We start from the raw sequence: 16,461 nt of genomic DNA, 5'->3' as shown, positions 1-16,461 counted from the left end.
AATTTTATAGTTATAACAGGTTTTGTTTTTTGAAAAGTAGTTTTTAATGTAGTTTTTTAATCAGAGTTCAAGTGAATGTATAAAAAGTGTGAAGTGAAGTGAATGTATAAAAGCCTTTCCATTTAATAATAAAGCAGTCTTCCCTACTTTGGATTATTGTTTTGAGCTCTGATTTCTATGGAAATGCTGATGATGAGTAATTTTAGTTGTAGATACACAACTCAAGCCAGCGGCCCAGAGAACGACAACCACCAAGTGCAATGGAATGCCTCTGCGGTTCGCAGAGAATTTAATAATTGCACTGCCCATTCTACTTTAAATACTTCACTCAAGGTCGAAAGGAAACGCCGTCGGACCATGAGTCAGAACTAAATAAATAACATGGGAGTAAGCGTATAAAGTATGAACAATGCAACTCTGTGGTCAGGATAAGAATATACTGTTTAACGAATTACTTATTACATAAATGTAGATATTGTAAAGACAATAGAATATCAACGCGAATTCAGAAAGCATTGAAATTCAATGGGTTCCGACCAGCTTTGAAAAAAGTATAGAAATATTGAAAAAAATAGTTTATTTTTACTCTCATATACAGTATTTCGAATTTCGAAAACTGCTTAGAAAGCATGCTTTGTGGCATCCAAGTGAAGCTAGCGGCTGGAGAGCTTGCTTTCAATACAAAAACGTATTGGAAAAAGCGAATAATCTGTTTATTATCATTATCAGTCAAGGGGGAAGCCATTCGAGGCAAAGGCCGAGTGCATTCAACTGTCGTTGGCATGACGTGCATTTTAATATTATAAATAAAGGAGGACAGACAGAGGAGGAATGCAGTCGGAAAAAAATGAAATTTATTAAAGTTCCCCAATTTTGTGGATATTTCTGAATAGCCTATCGAGTAATTTTTAAAATTTAATTATATTTTTAAGTACTTTTTCGAGCTGTTTTTTCATTTCGCAGGCGAACAAAAGCGACCGAACACCACTGCAATTCGCCTTGGAGTATCTGTGTGTGCTGCGGATGCATGTGTGTGTTCATGTGCATGCGCACTGCAATTTGCACTTTGTTGTTGTTGGCTTTCGTAGGGCCCCTGCTTGTTGTTTTTGTTCTTCATTCGCTTTTGGCCTGCACTTTGCCTCTTGCTGTGCGGATGTGTGCGTGAGTCTCGCGTGTGTGTATGGGTATGACTTCATTTCCTTTGTCGTAGGTCATCATCAATTGCACAGAAAATGCGTTTTAATTGCCTTCAATTGGTTTTCGGCATGAAAATTGCAGAGGGAAATTCTTTTGATTTGATATCCTAAATAGGAAAAAGTTGTAAAAATAGCTCAGCCCTGGAATCGACTAAAAACGTGCCAAAAAACAGGATTCTTTACAAATTAAAAAAATAAAATGTGGAAAAAAGCACGGGAATGTGTAGTTGTACCAGTTTTGTCTCAAATTCATCGATTTAAATGAACTACCAAATATGGTTTAAATTTCGTGATCCCTAAAATGACAGTTTAGCATTTAAAATGTAGACTTTTATACATTTTAAAAAAGTTTTCCTAGTTTTCCTATTACATCCATTAGAAAGGCTTGGAGAACTCACAAAACGAACAAGTTTATCTTATATTTATTGATTGTTTTATTAATTTGCTTTTATTGGTTTTACTATTGTTGTAAATCGATAGTTTCATTTCACGCACATTTTCTTCATTTTTTTCTTTTGTCCGATCACCATTTTAAAGCGTTGCGAAATTATAGCTGATTGGCAAGTTCTTTGAATTCAGTGAATAATATTTTTTAGTTTTTAACGTTTTTATTGCATTTAGCGCTGCATTGCCGCCAGCTCCAAGCATTTCAAAGTCGCGTCCCACACTGACGAAAGGGTAGAGAACTTATTCACCAACGCATTTCGCTGCCAGGGTTGCCACCGCGCAGAAGGCCCCACAAAATAAGGAAAAAAGAGTGGAGAGACGGGCAAAAATGGTAATAAAAGCAAATGAATCGCACCAAGTGCATCCAATGCACACATACAAAGGGACGGACGAAGGGGGGTAGCAGTGTTGGTGGGACGGGGGAGGGCAAGCCGGCCGCTTTTTGCGTGGCAATTTGTTTGTGTGTATTGCAATTTCTGGCTGCACTCTCTCGTTCTCTCTCTCCTTCTCGTTCTCTCTGTCTCACACACACACACACGGGAATACTTAAGATTTAAGCTACATATATATATTTTTTTTAATATATTTCCCCCTTTGTAATGTGCATTTTAATCAATTTTCTCGCTTACCAGTGGCGCAAAAAGAGAATGCAACCAGACATCGCAGGCTTTTCGTTTCTTTTTCATTTTTGAGACGGCACACTCGATCGCACCTGTCAAACGCAAGTTATTTCCCCTTAGGACCACAAGAATCCGTCACAATTTGCAGTGTAGTTACGCACACACATACGCGCTGCCAATACGAGTACACCCACACGCACACAGCTGCAGCGGGAAGAGGAAGCGCGATTCGCGAACCGCCGTGTGCAACGAGACTTTTGCAAATGAAATGCAATTTCCAGTTCCAAATTCGCCACAAAAGAAAGCTACGTCGACGCCGACGTCGACGGCGGCGTCTGCTGCAGAAATGACGCTCCGCAACAGCAGCAAACGAGAAGAGAGCATGCAGTTTCTCTTAGTCAGGTGGATTGTTCTCTTTCTTCGCGGTGCATTTGCAGCGCACTTTTGGCATTGCAAACACAAAGACAGCGCTTGCACGTTGATCAGGAATTCAGCAATGCGTTGCAAAATTAAAAGCTCAGAAAAATTAAGCTAGAATAAAACATGCATCGAATAAAGAGTACAAATATTAAAGGCTAATGCTTCAAAACTCCAATGTGAGCCATTATTTGTACATTGAGAAATAGTTAAATATAACCCATTATTCGTTTTTATATTTTTTTTTCTTGTTGCTGATGATCGTCAGACCACTGGCTGGCTTTGTTATATTTTTTTCTGAGTTCCACTGCCGTGTTGTTGTTATCATCTGGGCATCATCTGGGCGCTGGGCATCTTTGGATGTCGATTTTGTGTTCATAGGTAGGGGTGTGGAGTACTCCTAGGCAGAGTTGTGGATGTTGAGGCGGAAGATGTCGTGGGCCACCAAGAAGGATCCTCCGTTCGGCTTCAGCAAAAAGATCTGCGAGAAGGAATGTGGGGGATCGTCATCGCATTTTAGTCTTCCAAGGACGAAGATCAGAACTCCGCCATCGAAAGTTGGCTGCGAATCCACTGTGGTTATCACTATGCTAATCTTCTGAAATCTCAGGCTCTGAACTTTTTCCAAAATCTTGGGTGCTCCCTGTATTTGGTGGCCTTCAAAGGTCATGAAAGAGTCGGTAACGCTATAGAAATTAACCGCGTTCTCCCGATTCGCCAGGTCATCCAATATGGCGTAGTACTGCTGGACAAATCCCTTTCCAATTTCCTCGTACTGCGGATTCAGCGACATTTCAATTGAAGCATATGCTGTGCGCTTAGATTTTTGGTCAATCCCAGTACGAAAACAAATGCAAATGAAATCGTTAGCTGACAGACTCAAATATCCTGTCGTTTGTGTCACCGCTAAGCTGATACATTCGATTTGAACGTTTTGGTCCCACCGAAAACAATCGATTGTCACAGGTAAACATCGATAGGCGCGAACAGACATCGGTTTCAGCCGCACTCGTGCGAACGTCATTTTAATAATAAGCTCATTTATTAATTAAAACCGAGCGATTCCGCCATGGCATCCATCCTGAGGACGGGCAAACTGCTGCGCTACTTCGCCGGCTTCACGCGCAACGTGCTGGTGAACTCGGTGCGCGAGAACGAGACGAGCAATCTGCTGAGCAATGCGCCCTGCATGTGCGGCCAGTTCCAAAAGTGAGTAAAACCTGGCCCCAAAGTGCCGGCATTACGCAATGCGCTCATGTATTTACGTGATTAGCGGGGAATCGACCACTTTCCAGCGATTGAATCCCGAAAAGATGCGCACATGCCACTTGGGATCATCGCAGTTGCACTCGACTGATGTCTCACATATTTACATAACCTCATCCGTATTTGGAGCGCCTACTATGTGCTCATCCAATTTAGGCCTTAGTCGAGCCATTTTCTTGTAGAAAGTACAGTTATATATGCACAAAGAATCTAAATATCTTATTTTTATTCAAAAAGCAACACGATTACCTAACAACTCAGTTTCTCATTAAGGTCAGCCAACAAATAATCTATAAAGATGTTGGGAAAGGCAGTTAATATATCCGGGCAGCTATTTTGTTAATTCATATAACTTCACATATTAATTAAGTTTATTTTGTATTATCTTCCTAGTGGTTTTGCCACGAATGCGGCGGCCAAAGCTGAGCTGAGTTTGGATAAACAGATTCGCCGGCTGGACCAGGATGTTCGCCGCATTGGGCGTATCTCCCGACGCGATCTGGAGGAGGTGCTCGATGAGATCCGGACGCACAGGACGGCCACCAGCTCGCAATCGCTGCTGGTGATTCGCTGCTGCGGCAACCTGGTGCCGGAGGAGCTTCCCGAGGTCAGGACAGCCTTGGTGCAGGAGATCTGGAAGACGCTGAATGCGCTGAATGTGCCCATGGACATCTCGCACTACAATGCCCTGCTTCGCGTTTACCTGGAGAACGAGCATGGGTTTGCTCCCACCGATTTTCTGGCGGAGATCGAGGCGAAGGGCATCGAGCCCAATAGGGTGACCTATCAGCGACTGATTGCTCGCTATTGCCAGCAAGGAGACATCGAAGGCGCCACTAGGATTCTGGAATTCATGCGTGCCAAAAGTCTACCCGTCAACGAAAACGTCTTTAATTCACTTATCCTGGGTCACTCGCAGGTTAGTCATACAGAAATAGATAGATGGTAGCCATGTTTTTAAATGACCTTTTGAACGATTCTTTAGGCCAACGATTTGGAATCCGCCAAGGGCATCTTGGGAGTGATGAAGCAGGCTGGCTTGGAGCCCAGTGCTGACACCTACACCACTCTCCTGTGCGCCTTTGCGCGCCACGGAGACTTGGCTGCCGTCAAGGAAACCATAGCTGAGTGCGATCAGAAGGAGATCATTTTGCTGGACAAGGATCTGCTGGACATTGTGTACACCCTTACTGTCAACGGCAATGGCGAACACGTGGATGAGATTCTGCCCAAGCTTCGTCTCTCGCCTGGTTTCAATCAGGATGCAGTGAACGTGATCCTTCGGCTGGTCAACAAGGGGCACGAGGATGTGGGACTGAAGCTCCTTCGCGTGATGCCAAGGAGCAGTCGTGTGAACGGCGAGCCCGTTGATGTGGGAGCCTTTTTTATCAGGCAGATGGTTAAGGCCAATCGGCCAGTGGAGAAGATCTTGTCCATCTGCAAGAGCCTGCAATCAGAGGGCCTTAATCCCAAGGCTCTGACTATAGCCACCGAAGCTGGATTGACCAATGGCGTGATCAATAATGCTCTACCCTTGCTGCAGGAAATGAAAAATGCTGGCTTGCCCATCAGGCAGCACTACTTCTGGCCTTTGATCTGTTCAGCGGAATCTAATCAGGTCTTGGAAATCGTACGTCGCATGCAGCAGGAGTTCTCAGTGTTCCCCAACTCCGAAACGGTCCGAGATTATGTTATTCCCAACTTAAAGGAAAAGAACTGGGAGAGAATCGTCACATCTCTGAGGGATGCTGGAGTTCCCAACTCCACTGCTGTCACCTCGGCTGTCTACTCCGCCTTAGTGACCCACCAGATTGCCGAAGCAGCCAAGATTATGGAGAAGAACAGAGCTTACTACATGCCCTTCTTGTTCAAACAACCTCTGATTCTGGCCCTCAGCCATACGAACGATTATGCCTCCTTCATCCGATGTGTCCGCCAAATCCACGAAGGATTGCAACTCAGGCAAGGCAAGGAGGAGGAAGTTGAGCAGGTAGAAGGCGTGGCTGCCGTTCCGACGGAGCGCATCACTCCCGATGTTGTGGGTGCAATAGTCCAGGAGGCAACCAACTATTTCCGTCGCGATCGCGGGGACACGCTGGAGAAAATCCTCAAGGGGTTGGTCAAGCAGGGCTTGTCCATTAGCAGTGCCAAAGCCACCCAGCTATCCGAGCAATTGGGTTCCGAACTGACTCCAAAGATTTCCGAACTTCTGGGTAAACTGAGCTCGGGAGAACTGGAGCCAGTTCCTCTTCCAAACAGCGGCAAGAGAAGCCTGGATTCGCTGTCCATCGATGGTAAGTTATTATAAGTTATTAAAATATTTATCTAATATCTATATATTTTCATTCAGAACTCGAGCGATTTATTGTGAATTTGGAGGGCAAGGGAGAAAATGCCAACAACATCAAGAGGCAACTTCTGAACGCGTGTTTCCGTTCGCAAAACTTGGATAAGACCCTCCAGGTCATCGAGAAATTCGAGGCTGAAAAATTCCAGATCCCCGTTGGCATTTATGCCCAGCTCATCGATCTGTACACACATCACAAGAAAAGCTCAGAGGCTTTGGAAACCTATGGCAAACTTAAAGCAAAGGACGCCACTTTCCAGTTGGATAACTTGAAGACGATTCGTCTGGCTGATCTTCTCTTGCAAGAGGAACGCGTGGATGCTGCTTTTAAGGTACTGGAGGAGAACAAGAAGGAAGCTCCCGTAGCCGAGGCCGATGGAAGCTATAATTACATGAGCACCGTGTGGAGAATTTTGAACTCACTAGCCGAGGCTGGTCAGCCGGAAAGGCTGCGCAAATTGTTCGACGCTCTGGTGGGAGCCAATTACATTGTGCCCACCAATGTGCTGCTGGGTCCACTGATCAAGGTTCACCTGGTCAAGGATGATATTCCCAAGGCCATCGAAGCCTTCGAGGAGATTTGCCAGAAGCATAAGTCCACGCCTTGGAAGAACGAACTGGCTTGCCGCCTAATACAGAAAGAAGATGCTGCGAATCTGCAAAAGCTAACTGACCTGAGCACTGGCATCCATGGTGAAGTAAACAGCCTTTACGATCTGGTATTCTCCTTTGTGGAGTGCGGCCGTGTGCGGCAGGCCAGGAAGATCCTGGAAACACCCGGACTGCGTACCCGTCCTCAAAGAATCAGCAGTGCCTGTGATCGCTACAAGAACGAGGGACTACTGCAACCGCTGGAAGGTCTTATTGAAGCAACGAAGGACCTGGGACATATCGACAGGAATAAGATTTACTACACGCTCCTCTTAAGCTACGACAAGGCAGATGAGGCGGAGAAGGCTCTGGGACTGTGGACTAAAATGCAGGAGGAAAATGTGACCCCAAACGATGCTTTCCTTTTGAAATTGGCAGAAATCCTGAGGAAGAAAAATATTGACGTGCCTTTTGTGGTGCCAGAGAGCCAAAAGGAACAAGCCAAGGCCAAGAAAAGCAAAGCAAACGAAGCAACGAGAACAGAAGCTGCCACAGAAACGGCAAATGTAGCAGAGCAACCCAAGGAGAAGCCTGCGAAAAAGGAGTCAGCTAAAACGGAAACAGTAAAGCCACCGAAAGCCGCCTCTCCTTTGTCCGGCTTCCGCAAGGCAATCCAGGCCAATGATCCTGATGCAGCCATCTCGCATAAGCAAAGTATTCTGAGCGGCGAGAAAATTGGAGCCTTAGAAACCTCTCGACTGATCGAGCTCCTGGTTCGAGCTGATCGCTTAACGGAGGCCACCAAGTATGTCGAGGATCTCCTGGGCGATAAACTGCACCCGCAGCCCAAGATCTTCAAGTTTTACCTGAACAAAATAGCCGCTGCAGGCGATCTGGAAACACTGCAGAGAATTGGCCAGCAGCTGAATGAGGAGCAGAAGCGTCTGATTTCCTTTGACAATCGGTTTTGTCATGCCAATATAGTGGCTGGAAAGGCGGAACAGTTCCTCAAGCACCTGACCACGGAAATCGATGCGGCCAAAACTCCTGAGGAGGCAACCAAGCTGGCCGAGAAGTTCCCACGCGGAGGAGCAGTAGGCATTTTGGAAAAACACCCGGAATTGGTGCCGCAATGTAGGTCCCAGAAATCCTTATTATACAAGTGTTAAAAACATACATTTTTTCTTTTAATATTCAGATCAATCCCTCGCTGAGAAGTTTGTCATTCACAATCAACTAGGACCCATGAATGTCCTGTGGATGCATCTTATTTCCAGTGGCCAGGAGGGGGCTTCTAAGGAGATTTGGGATAAGTACCTGTCCAATGCCCCTAGGCTGATGTTCCAGCGCGTTTTGCAGACAGCTCGCGAGCAGCAGGACGAAAAGCTCGCCTCCGCAGTCATTTCCCAGCTGAAGAACAGCAAAATCTCCGAGGGCGCTATCGGAAACGCGTACTCCTGCCTCATCGACATCCAGACTAACAAGGGTAACCCCGACAAGGCCATGGATGTCTTGGCCAATGCCATTAAGGACGTATCCTTGGAAAACATCAACAGGACAGCTCTGCTGCGTCTGAAACAGGCGGTGGAGGAGAAATCCCAGAAGTTCCCCTACACGATCCCCGAGAAGCGGACGAAGGCCGACGACTCCAGCTCGTCCTCCTCTTCATCCTCCAGCGACGACGACGTGTCGCCATCGGTGCCCGAAACCGTTCCACCCAAACCGGACAGCAAGGCCTAGAGGCTTCTGTAAAAGGTCCTTGTTTAGTTTAGCCCGTCGTGATTAAAGCTTATTTTTAAAGTATTTACTATGGATAAACAATTTGTAAACTAAAATAAATCTAGTTGTTTTGTTGCGAATGTTTGCCAGTTATTTTTCTAGTGGATTCAACTGAGCTATAATCGATCCTTTTTACTATTTTCAAGACGAAGCTTTCTTTTTTAATAAAATAATAGTTCAATTCATTCCCTTAAGACAGATCCTAGAATTAATGGGAAACACCCATGCTGTTGTAAGAAATAGACACGATTTCCCGTTTTGGAGCACAAAAATCGCTAAAAAGAGTTTTCCCCAAATTTCATGTTCTTTTTCCCGGTATCCTTGTTCCATTTTGAAGCTGATATTTTAAATTTTTGCAGTGTAATGAACCAAATATTTTATAACAAAAACTTAAAAGCCAAAATCATTACTATAACTTAGTCGCAAAAAAATTGTTGCCCTTAGTAAGGTTTAAAATTAGGTATGATAATAATTCAGGTTTGCTGTGTTATAAAATTTACGATAGTGTCACATTATTAAATTAATTAAAAAAAAAATTTTCTAATGTGGAACTTAAATTTAAGTTTTCAATTCAATTTAAAAAAAACACATTTAGCATTTCTATAGCTGACTATCGAAACTACTATTTCGATACGTTTTGGAATTCAAACACATGTGTATATCGATACCGTCGCCACTGGTGTCCCATCTCTAGTTATATCGCCGCGTTGTGTTTTTTGCTGCCCAGTAATTTTCATCGTTGTTTTCCCAGTAAATTTCTCAAATTAAGTGCGCGATGGGGGAAAGCGATGCCGAGAGCGACTCAAGCAGCAATTCCAGCAGCAGCGACACTTCCAGTGGCAGCGACAGCGACGCCAGGAGCGAGTCCTCGTCCTCCGAAAGCAGCGGGCGCGAGGAAGAGGAAGCAAAGCAGGAGGAATCCGCCAAAGATGCCAAGAAAACTGACGATAAGGATAGGGAGGAGAAGTGGGAAAAGGAGAGGGGAGCTGAGCAGGATGAGGAGTCTACTGAGCAGAAGAAAACTCCTGCGGCTGAGCCTCGTTCGGAGCGTCAGCACATTTCCCGTTCTGCTGGCGTGGAAAAGCAGCAAGAAGAAGAAGCAGTGGCTGCTGCGGCGGAAAGCGAGAAATTAAATGAAGCGGAAAAAGTAGTAACACCTGTCCAGCGGAAAGAGGAAGCAGAAGCCTCAGGTGTGACGAAAGAGCTGGACAGCCCGAAGGCCCAAGAGGAAAACGCTGCACGGGAATCAGAAGAGCGGAGGAATGATGAGGAGCAGCCGGTGACCACCAATGGAAGTAGCAAGGAATCGCCGGTGGAAGCAGCAGCTGGAACAGTGAATCCTCAAACTACGGACCACATCGAGGAGGGCGAGATAACCGACGTAAGTCATCATGTTTGGGTAGGATTCGCTGTTAATCCACTTTACTATTTCGTCATCTATGAAATTCAAACTTTTTTTTGTCTTAATATGTAAACATTTTTAACAATATTTCTTAATTCAACACAATCATTTATGAGCTTGTTTTGTCTAAGAATATCCTACATGTTAATATTATATAATGATACATTTTTATTTTTTAGAAAGACGAAGATGACCTACCGACTAAAGAGAGTAAGAAAGCTGTCGCATCTAAGAGTCCATCCAAAGAAACCCAACGAAAACAAAGCCGCAGCCCGGATGACAAACGACGACGGCCACGCTCATCCAGCAGGAGTCCATCACCCAGCAGCCGTCGCCGTCGTCGCTCGAGAAGCAAAGGCAGCAGGACCCGGAGTCGCAGTAAAAGTCCCATCCGCCGCAGATCCAACTCTTTGGAGAGAAGACGCATTGAGCGACAGAGGCGTCATGAGGAGCGTGATAAACGCGATGAGGAGCGAGCCAAGGAGCGAGAAAAGCGCCATCAAAAGGGTGAACCAACCAGCAGAAGGCGTAGAGATGATTCGAGGGAAAAGAAGAGGTCGTCAGAACGCAAAAGAGATCGTTCCTCCTCCACTTCGGGATCGAAGTCCTCAAAGACCCCTCGCAACACCGAAACCATTAATGCAGACAATGAAACCGTAACCGAACCGGCAGCCAAAATTACTGAGCGCCAACGAAAGACCGTGGATGTGCTGACATCTCGGACTGGAGGAGCCTATATTCCGCCGGCGAAGCTGCGCATGATGCAGTCACAGATCACGGACAAAGCATCCGCTGCCTATCAGAGAATCGCTTGGGAGGCTCTCAAAAAATCGATCCACGGTTACATTAACAAAGTGAATGTGACAAATATAGCTATCATCACCAGAGAGCTTCTAAGAGAGAATATCGTGAGGGGAAGGGGCTTGCTAAGCAGGAGCATCATCCAAGCACAGGCTGCTTCGCCCACATTCACCCATGTATACGCCGCTCTGGTGAGCATTATAAATTCAAAGTTTCCGAACATAGGAGAGCTCCTCCTCAAACGTCTGGTCATCCAATTTCGTAGGGCGTTCCGACGTAATGATAAGATGGTTTGCATGTCGGCCACTCGATTCATTGGCCATTTGGTCAACCAGAGGGTGGCACATGAGATTCTGGCACTAGAAATCCTTACCCTGCTGGTGGAAACGCCCACGGACGATTCTGTAGAGGTAGCCATCGCTTTTCTGAAAGAGTGTGGTATGAAACTGACTGAGGTTTCGTCCAAAGGCATTGGGGCCATCTTCGAGATGCTGAGAAACATCCTACACGAAGGAAAGTTGGACAAGCGAGTACAGTACATGATTGAGGTGCTGTTCCAGATTCGAAAGGATGGCTTCAAGGATCATCAAGCTGTTGTTTCGGAACTGGAGCTCGTTGAGGAGGACGATCAATTCACGCATCTGATGATGCTGGATGAAGCCACCGAAACGGAAGATATACTAAGTGAGTTTATCTAGGAAAGGCTTAGTTTGTATTTAACTCCAATAATTTATACGTTTCATTTTAGATGTTTTTAAATTTGACGAAAATTACGCCGAAAATGAGGACAAATACAAAGGCCTAAGTCGCGAGATCCTGGGCAGCGACGATGGCAGTAGTTCAGGCTCGGGCTCCGGATCAGATTCGGATAGTGATTCGGATGGAGAATCCGGATCCGATGCGGAAAAGAAAGCCGAGGCTGGCGATATCATTGACAGCACTGAAACCAATCTGATTGCCCTGCGACGCACAATTTACTTAACAATCAACTCGAGTTTGGATTATGAGGAGTGTGCCCATAAGCTGATGAAAATGCAACTGAAACCGGGACAAGAAATCGAGCTCTGTCACATGTTTCTCGATTGCTGTGCGGAACAGAGAACATACGAGAAGTTCTACGGACTGCTGGCGCAGCGGTTCTGCAACATCAACAAGATCTACATACCGCCCTTCGAGGAGATTTTTAAGGACACCTATCAAACCACCCACAGATTGGACACGAATCGTTTGCGAAACGTCAGCAAGTTCTTTGCCCATCTCCTGTTTACCGACGCCATTAGTTGGGATGTGCTGGAGTGCATCCAACTGAACGAGGATGATACCACGTCGTCGAGCCGCATTTTCATAAAAATCCTGTTCCAGGAGTTAGCTGAGTATATGGGACTGGGCAAACTGAATGCCAAGCTGAAGGATGAAGTTTTGGTAGAGAGCATAGCTGGTTTGTTTCCCAAGGATAATCCACGGAATACCCGCTTCTCCATTAACTTTTTCACCTCGATTGGTTTGGGTGGTCTCACCGACGACTTGAGAAGATTCCTAAAAACCGCCCCCAAATCTGTGCCCGCAATAAATGCTGAAATTCTGGCCAATGCCGGGGGAAATCCTTTTAGAGATGGCTCTGCTCCCGCTGGAAACAACAAGGTGGCCCCATCGTCGTCCTCCTCGTCATCGTCATCCTCGGACACCGACACCGAAGACTCCAGTGAAGAGGACAGCAGTTCCGACTCTTCTAGTGAATCTTCAAGCTCCGATTCTAGCTCGGAACCCAAAAAGAAACGCAAACGCAAGGACAAGGATAAAAAGAAATCTAAGAAAGCGACTAAAGAGAAGTCGAAAAAGAGCAAGAATAAAAAAAAGAAGAAGAACGCGGGAAAGGAAAGAGAAAAGGAGAGGAAGAGATCAGAACAGGAACAAGAAAAAGAAAAAGAGAAGCAAAGAAAGAGCAAAAAGGAAAAGGCGAAGGATAAAAAGCGTAAGAAGGAGGAAAAGAAGGCTGCCAAAAAGAAATCAAAGCGCAGAAGAAAAAGTCAAGAGAGCTCGGAGTCCAGTGGCAGCGAAGACAGCGATAAGTCCACCTCCGAATCCTCCGACTCCTCGAATTCTTCCAGCGAAGACAGCGACGCTGAGCCTCAGGCGAAGATCAAGCGCCAGGAGCATGTCCAAAAAAATAAGTTCCGAGGAAAGTCCCAAGATAGTGATGAGTTTAATCTGGAAGGTCCTGGATCCAAAAATCGATTTCAGTCGAATGGAAATGGCCAGCGGCGCAGAGACAACTCGACTGGCAGAGATCGAAACCGGGAGAATTCTTCGTACGATAGAGAACGAAACCGGGAGAATTCTTCGTACGAAAGAGAAAGAAACCGGGAGAGTTCATACGATAAAGAACGGAAGAACCGGAATGCAGTTGCCAACGATAGACAACAAAAACGGGATCGATCACGATCTTATGAAAGACCACCAATAAGAGAGAACTCCGCTCCTCGCGAAAGGCGGGTGGAGAGTAGTCGCAGTGAAAAAGACAGTCGCCGTGGTGACCGTTCCTCCAGAAACGAGAAATCAGACCGCGGAGAGAGATCAGATCGTGGAGAGAGATCAGACCGTGGAGAGAGATCAGATCGTGGAGAGAGATCAGAACGTGGAGAGAGATCAGACCGCGGTGATCGCGATAAGGAGCGCAATCGTGCCAAGGAGCGGGAACGGGATAGGGATCGTGATCTGAAGGGACAACGTGAACGTAAAAGAGAGCGTGACGAAGGATCCCGTGATCGATCACGAAGGGAACGCAGCTCACGCCGTTCCAAAGGTCGCAGCTGAATCTGGAGACTGGACAACGTGACGTGAAAAAACAAAGGCAGATGAATATTTGTGTTAAATATTTTACTTTTACATATGTACAAAGCAAAACCCACTAAACAGATAAAACAAAAATAAATGTACAAATGCAAATTTCAAACAATTGTGTAACTTTTTTTGCAACGGAGATTTGTATACGCAGTTAATATCCATTGTATGACTTACAACTAACAATTGCAAAACATTTAAATGAAAAATAAAAAGTTTTCAAGCTACATAAATTGGAAAAAAAAATTGTGGGCGTTAAAATGTGTATAGTTTTTTGGCATATCGATAGAAGTTGGTACAACAAATTATAAAGTAAAAATGAATTAAAACCTCTTTCAAAACTGTTAGAATAACTGATTTGGGATGATTGTGGCACATCTTCTGATATATATTTTCGTTTTTATAATTAGTATGCTAATTTCAGGTTTCTAGGCTTTTATAATTCTCGAGATCACTGCGTTCCTACGGACGGACGGACATATATAAGGTTTTTTACTCCTTATATGTTTTATAAATCCACTTATAAATATTTGTCATCTATAATATTTGAATATAAAATAATTCAATTTTTATTTTCACCGATACAAAAAATATTTATTTACTGACTAATTAGTTTTATATTTATTAAAAAATCTATTAAAATTAAATTTAAGCTTGCTTACGCATATTATTAAATTAATTTTTTTCTTGTTGAAATTTTATACAATTTTGAAAAAATGAAATCTTATTTTGCTATCAACAATGTGGATCTTTCCACAAGTTATAAATAAGGTGTAGTCTAAACTATACGTTTTTGAAGTTTTATTATTTATTGTTATATCAAATTTACTAATGTATTTTACAAATTAATTTCTAAAACAATTTTAAAATAGAGAGATTGCTATAAAAATATGGGCAAACTCAGGAATATTGACTTATGATTTATATGATTTGATTTAATACATAAAAGTTAACAATTTATATATATATTATTAATCACTTTTAAAGAAATGTCCCGCTAAAAACAGCTTTACTTCGATGAGGAAGCTGGCCACACCGTGTCGCGTTGCCAACTTCCAATCAGATTAAAGCTGTATCTAGCTAATTAGATATGGGTATAAAGCTAAATATATAACTTTAATCTTTTTTACAAATATTTTTAAGGTGACATTTTATAGTGTAAGCAGTAAGAATTTCCAAGGTATTAAAGCAGCCAGATAGATTAAAAAGAAAAGCAAAGAACTTAGAAAACCACCCCAGTTTTGACGGGAATAATTGTCAGCCCTGGTTGCCAAGCACGCTCTTCGCACCGGCTAGGTATTTTTTAGGCCGTTTATCCGAGTTTCGCCGGGTGCGTCCACACTATTTTCTTTCTTTTCGTTTCCCGAAACGTGAACACACGCGGATTTCGCTGGGCGGATTTAGAAATCGATAAATAAGGTAATTATGGCAGCCATCCGCAGCGCAAAGGCAGTGCTAAATGCTAATGGCCGTGCAAACTGTTTCCCCCACTGACAAGCAGCCGCCAAGATGACCAAGAAGCGCCGTAACGGAGGACGCAACAAGCACAACCGCGGCCATGTGAAGCCCGTGCGCTGCACCAACTGCGCCCGCTGCGTGCCCAAGGACAAGGCAATCAAGAAGTTCGTCATCCGCAACATCGTGGAGGCTGCCGCCGTGCGTGACATCACGGAGGCCAGCATCTGGGACTCGTACGTACTGCCCAAGCTCTATGCGAAGCTCCACTACTGCGTGTCCTGCGCAATCCACTCCAAGGTGGTGCGCAACCGATCGCGCGAGGCCCGCCGCATCCGCACGCCGCCACTGCGTTCCTTCCCCAAGGACATGGCCCGCAACAACCAGAACAGGAAGTAGAGGTCTCGTCCAGCCGGAGAGGAGCACTGGTTGCACCACCTGACATCTCTATATGGAGTCTACCAGTCTAGCCGGACTCGCGCCTCACTGCGTTCCGCGCTGGCGTCGAGGAATCGCCAAGATAAGCAGACGAAATATATGCATCCAGTTCTTTTTTAATTTCAAATAAACAGCGTGCTTCATTGGGAAACAGCTACTACCTACAAACATGTAACAACTTCCACTAATGTCACACCGGGCCCTTCTAATGTGGAGCCATCTTGGTTTCAAATCTACAGTGTATTCAGTGTGTTGCACGCATAGTTCCTACCAATTAATTTGAGCCACAAAGTGATTGTAAGAAGAAACAGGGTCAGTAGACCCTCCAGCAAGCAGCTTTTCATCTACAGATGGAGTCCGGCTTTCTGGCGGGCTCCACCAAGCAACCGTGCTTTTGATAAGGAATGATCCGAAGGTAGATAAGGCTAGTACACTCCAATCACCTACACTTGCTATCAATCAATGGTAAATTAGTTTAGGGAGGTGATTAACATGGACGGTCAGTGACATTAAATGTTGATGTTCTTTCTTTTGCAAAAACATGTGTGAAATACTAACTTAGTTAACCATCTGCATTGTACTTAAATAGATTATCCAATTGGGTAAGGAAACATGATAAGCAGAGCAGATTAATATTTGATGTACATAGCGAAAAAGAAACAGATAACAAATATTCCTTAGCACTAGTTCTTATTTAGCAAATGCTAAAAGTGATCTAGGACTTAATAGGTAAGTAAACCCATTATAAAGAAATAATAAACAGTTAATGCTGTTTTAGCAGTTCATATACCAAAGTTAATGGAGAAAACTGTTATTGGGTGATAGTTTCCTTCCTTACTAAAAAAAACCCTTAAGAATTAA

The 16,461-nt window shown here is 44.5% G+C and overlaps 4 protein-coding genes across 4 annotated transcripts; 3 read left to right on the top strand and 1 right to left on the bottom strand.

Moving 5' to 3' along the window:
- Nucleotides 1-2,839: 2,839 nt before the first annotated feature.
- Nucleotides 2,840-3,555, bottom strand: LOC6614548 (probable nuclear transport factor 2). The gene has a single exon (XM_002038943.2). The coding sequence runs from the start codon at nt 3,471-3,473 to the stop codon at nt 3,081-3,083; it is 393 nt and encodes a 130-aa protein (XP_002038979.1). The 5' UTR covers nt 3,474-3,555; the 3' UTR covers nt 2,840-3,080.
- Nucleotides 3,556-3,675: 120 nt separating this feature from the next.
- Nucleotides 3,676-8,743, top strand: LOC6614547 (leucine-rich PPR motif-containing protein, mitochondrial). Its single transcript, XM_002038942.2, has 5 exons — nt 3,676-3,889; nt 4,340-4,865; nt 4,932-6,240; nt 6,297-8,018; nt 8,083-8,743. The coding sequence occupies exons 1-5, from the start codon at nt 3,750-3,752 to the stop codon at nt 8,622-8,624; spliced, it is 4,239 nt and encodes a 1,412-aa protein (XP_002038978.1). The 5' UTR covers nt 3,676-3,749; the 3' UTR covers nt 8,625-8,743.
- A 597-nt stretch (nt 8,744-9,340) lies between these two features.
- Nucleotides 9,341-13,892, top strand: LOC6614546 (pre-mRNA-splicing factor CWC22 homolog). Its single transcript, XM_002038941.2, has 3 exons — nt 9,341-10,044; nt 10,245-11,550; nt 11,615-13,892. Exons 1-3 carry the CDS (start codon nt 9,439-9,441, stop codon nt 13,678-13,680), a joined length of 3,978 nt encoding a protein of 1,325 aa, XP_002038977.1. The 5' UTR covers nt 9,341-9,438; the 3' UTR covers nt 13,681-13,892.
- Nucleotides 13,893-15,016: 1,124 nt separating this feature from the next.
- On the top strand, nt 15,017-15,768 carry LOC6614545 (40S ribosomal protein S26). Its single transcript, XM_002038940.2, has 2 exons — nt 15,017-15,126; nt 15,209-15,768. Exon 2 carries the CDS (start codon nt 15,217-15,219, stop codon nt 15,559-15,561), a length of 345 nt encoding a protein of 114 aa, XP_002038976.1. The 5' UTR covers nt 15,017-15,126; nt 15,209-15,216; the 3' UTR covers nt 15,562-15,768.
- Nucleotides 15,769-16,461: the final 693 nt, after the last annotated feature.

This window comes from Drosophila sechellia, chromosome 2L (assembly GCF_004382195.2).
Source record: "Drosophila sechellia strain sech25 chromosome 2L, ASM438219v1, whole genome shotgun sequence".
NCBI lineage: Eukaryota > Metazoa > Arthropoda > Insecta > Diptera > Drosophilidae > Drosophila > Drosophila sechellia.
This window is presented reverse-complemented; position numbering and strand designations above follow the sequence as displayed.

Coding starts and splice junctions, on each gene's coding strand:
- LOC6614547 (XM_002038942.2), top strand. CDS start 3,750: ATGGCATCCATCCTGAGGACGGGCAAACTGCTGCGCTACTTCGCCGGC. Junction 6,241..6,296: donor GGATTCGCTGTCCATCGATG/GTAAGTTATTAT, acceptor ATTTTCATTCAG/AACTCGAGCGATTTATTGTG. Junction 8,019..8,082: donor CCCGGAATTGGTGCCGCAAT/GTAGGTCCCAGA, acceptor TTTAATATTCAG/ATCAATCCCTCGCTGAGAAG.
- LOC6614546 (XM_002038941.2), top strand. CDS start 9,439: ATGGGGGAAAGCGATGCCGAGAGCGACTCAAGCAGCAATTCCAGCAGC. Junction 10,045..10,244: donor AGGAGGGCGAGATAACCGAC/GTAAGTCATCAT, acceptor TTTATTTTTTAG/AAAGACGAAGATGACCTACC. Junction 11,551..11,614: donor CGAAACGGAAGATATACTAA/GTGAGTTTATCT, acceptor GTTTCATTTTAG/ATGTTTTTAAATTTGACGAA.
- LOC6614545 (XM_002038940.2), top strand. CDS start 15,217: ATGACCAAGAAGCGCCGTAACGGAGGACGCAACAAGCACAACCGCGGC.
- LOC6614548 (XM_002038943.2), bottom strand. CDS start 3,473: ATGTCGCTGAATCCGCAGTACGAGGAAATTGGAAAGGGATTTGTCCAG.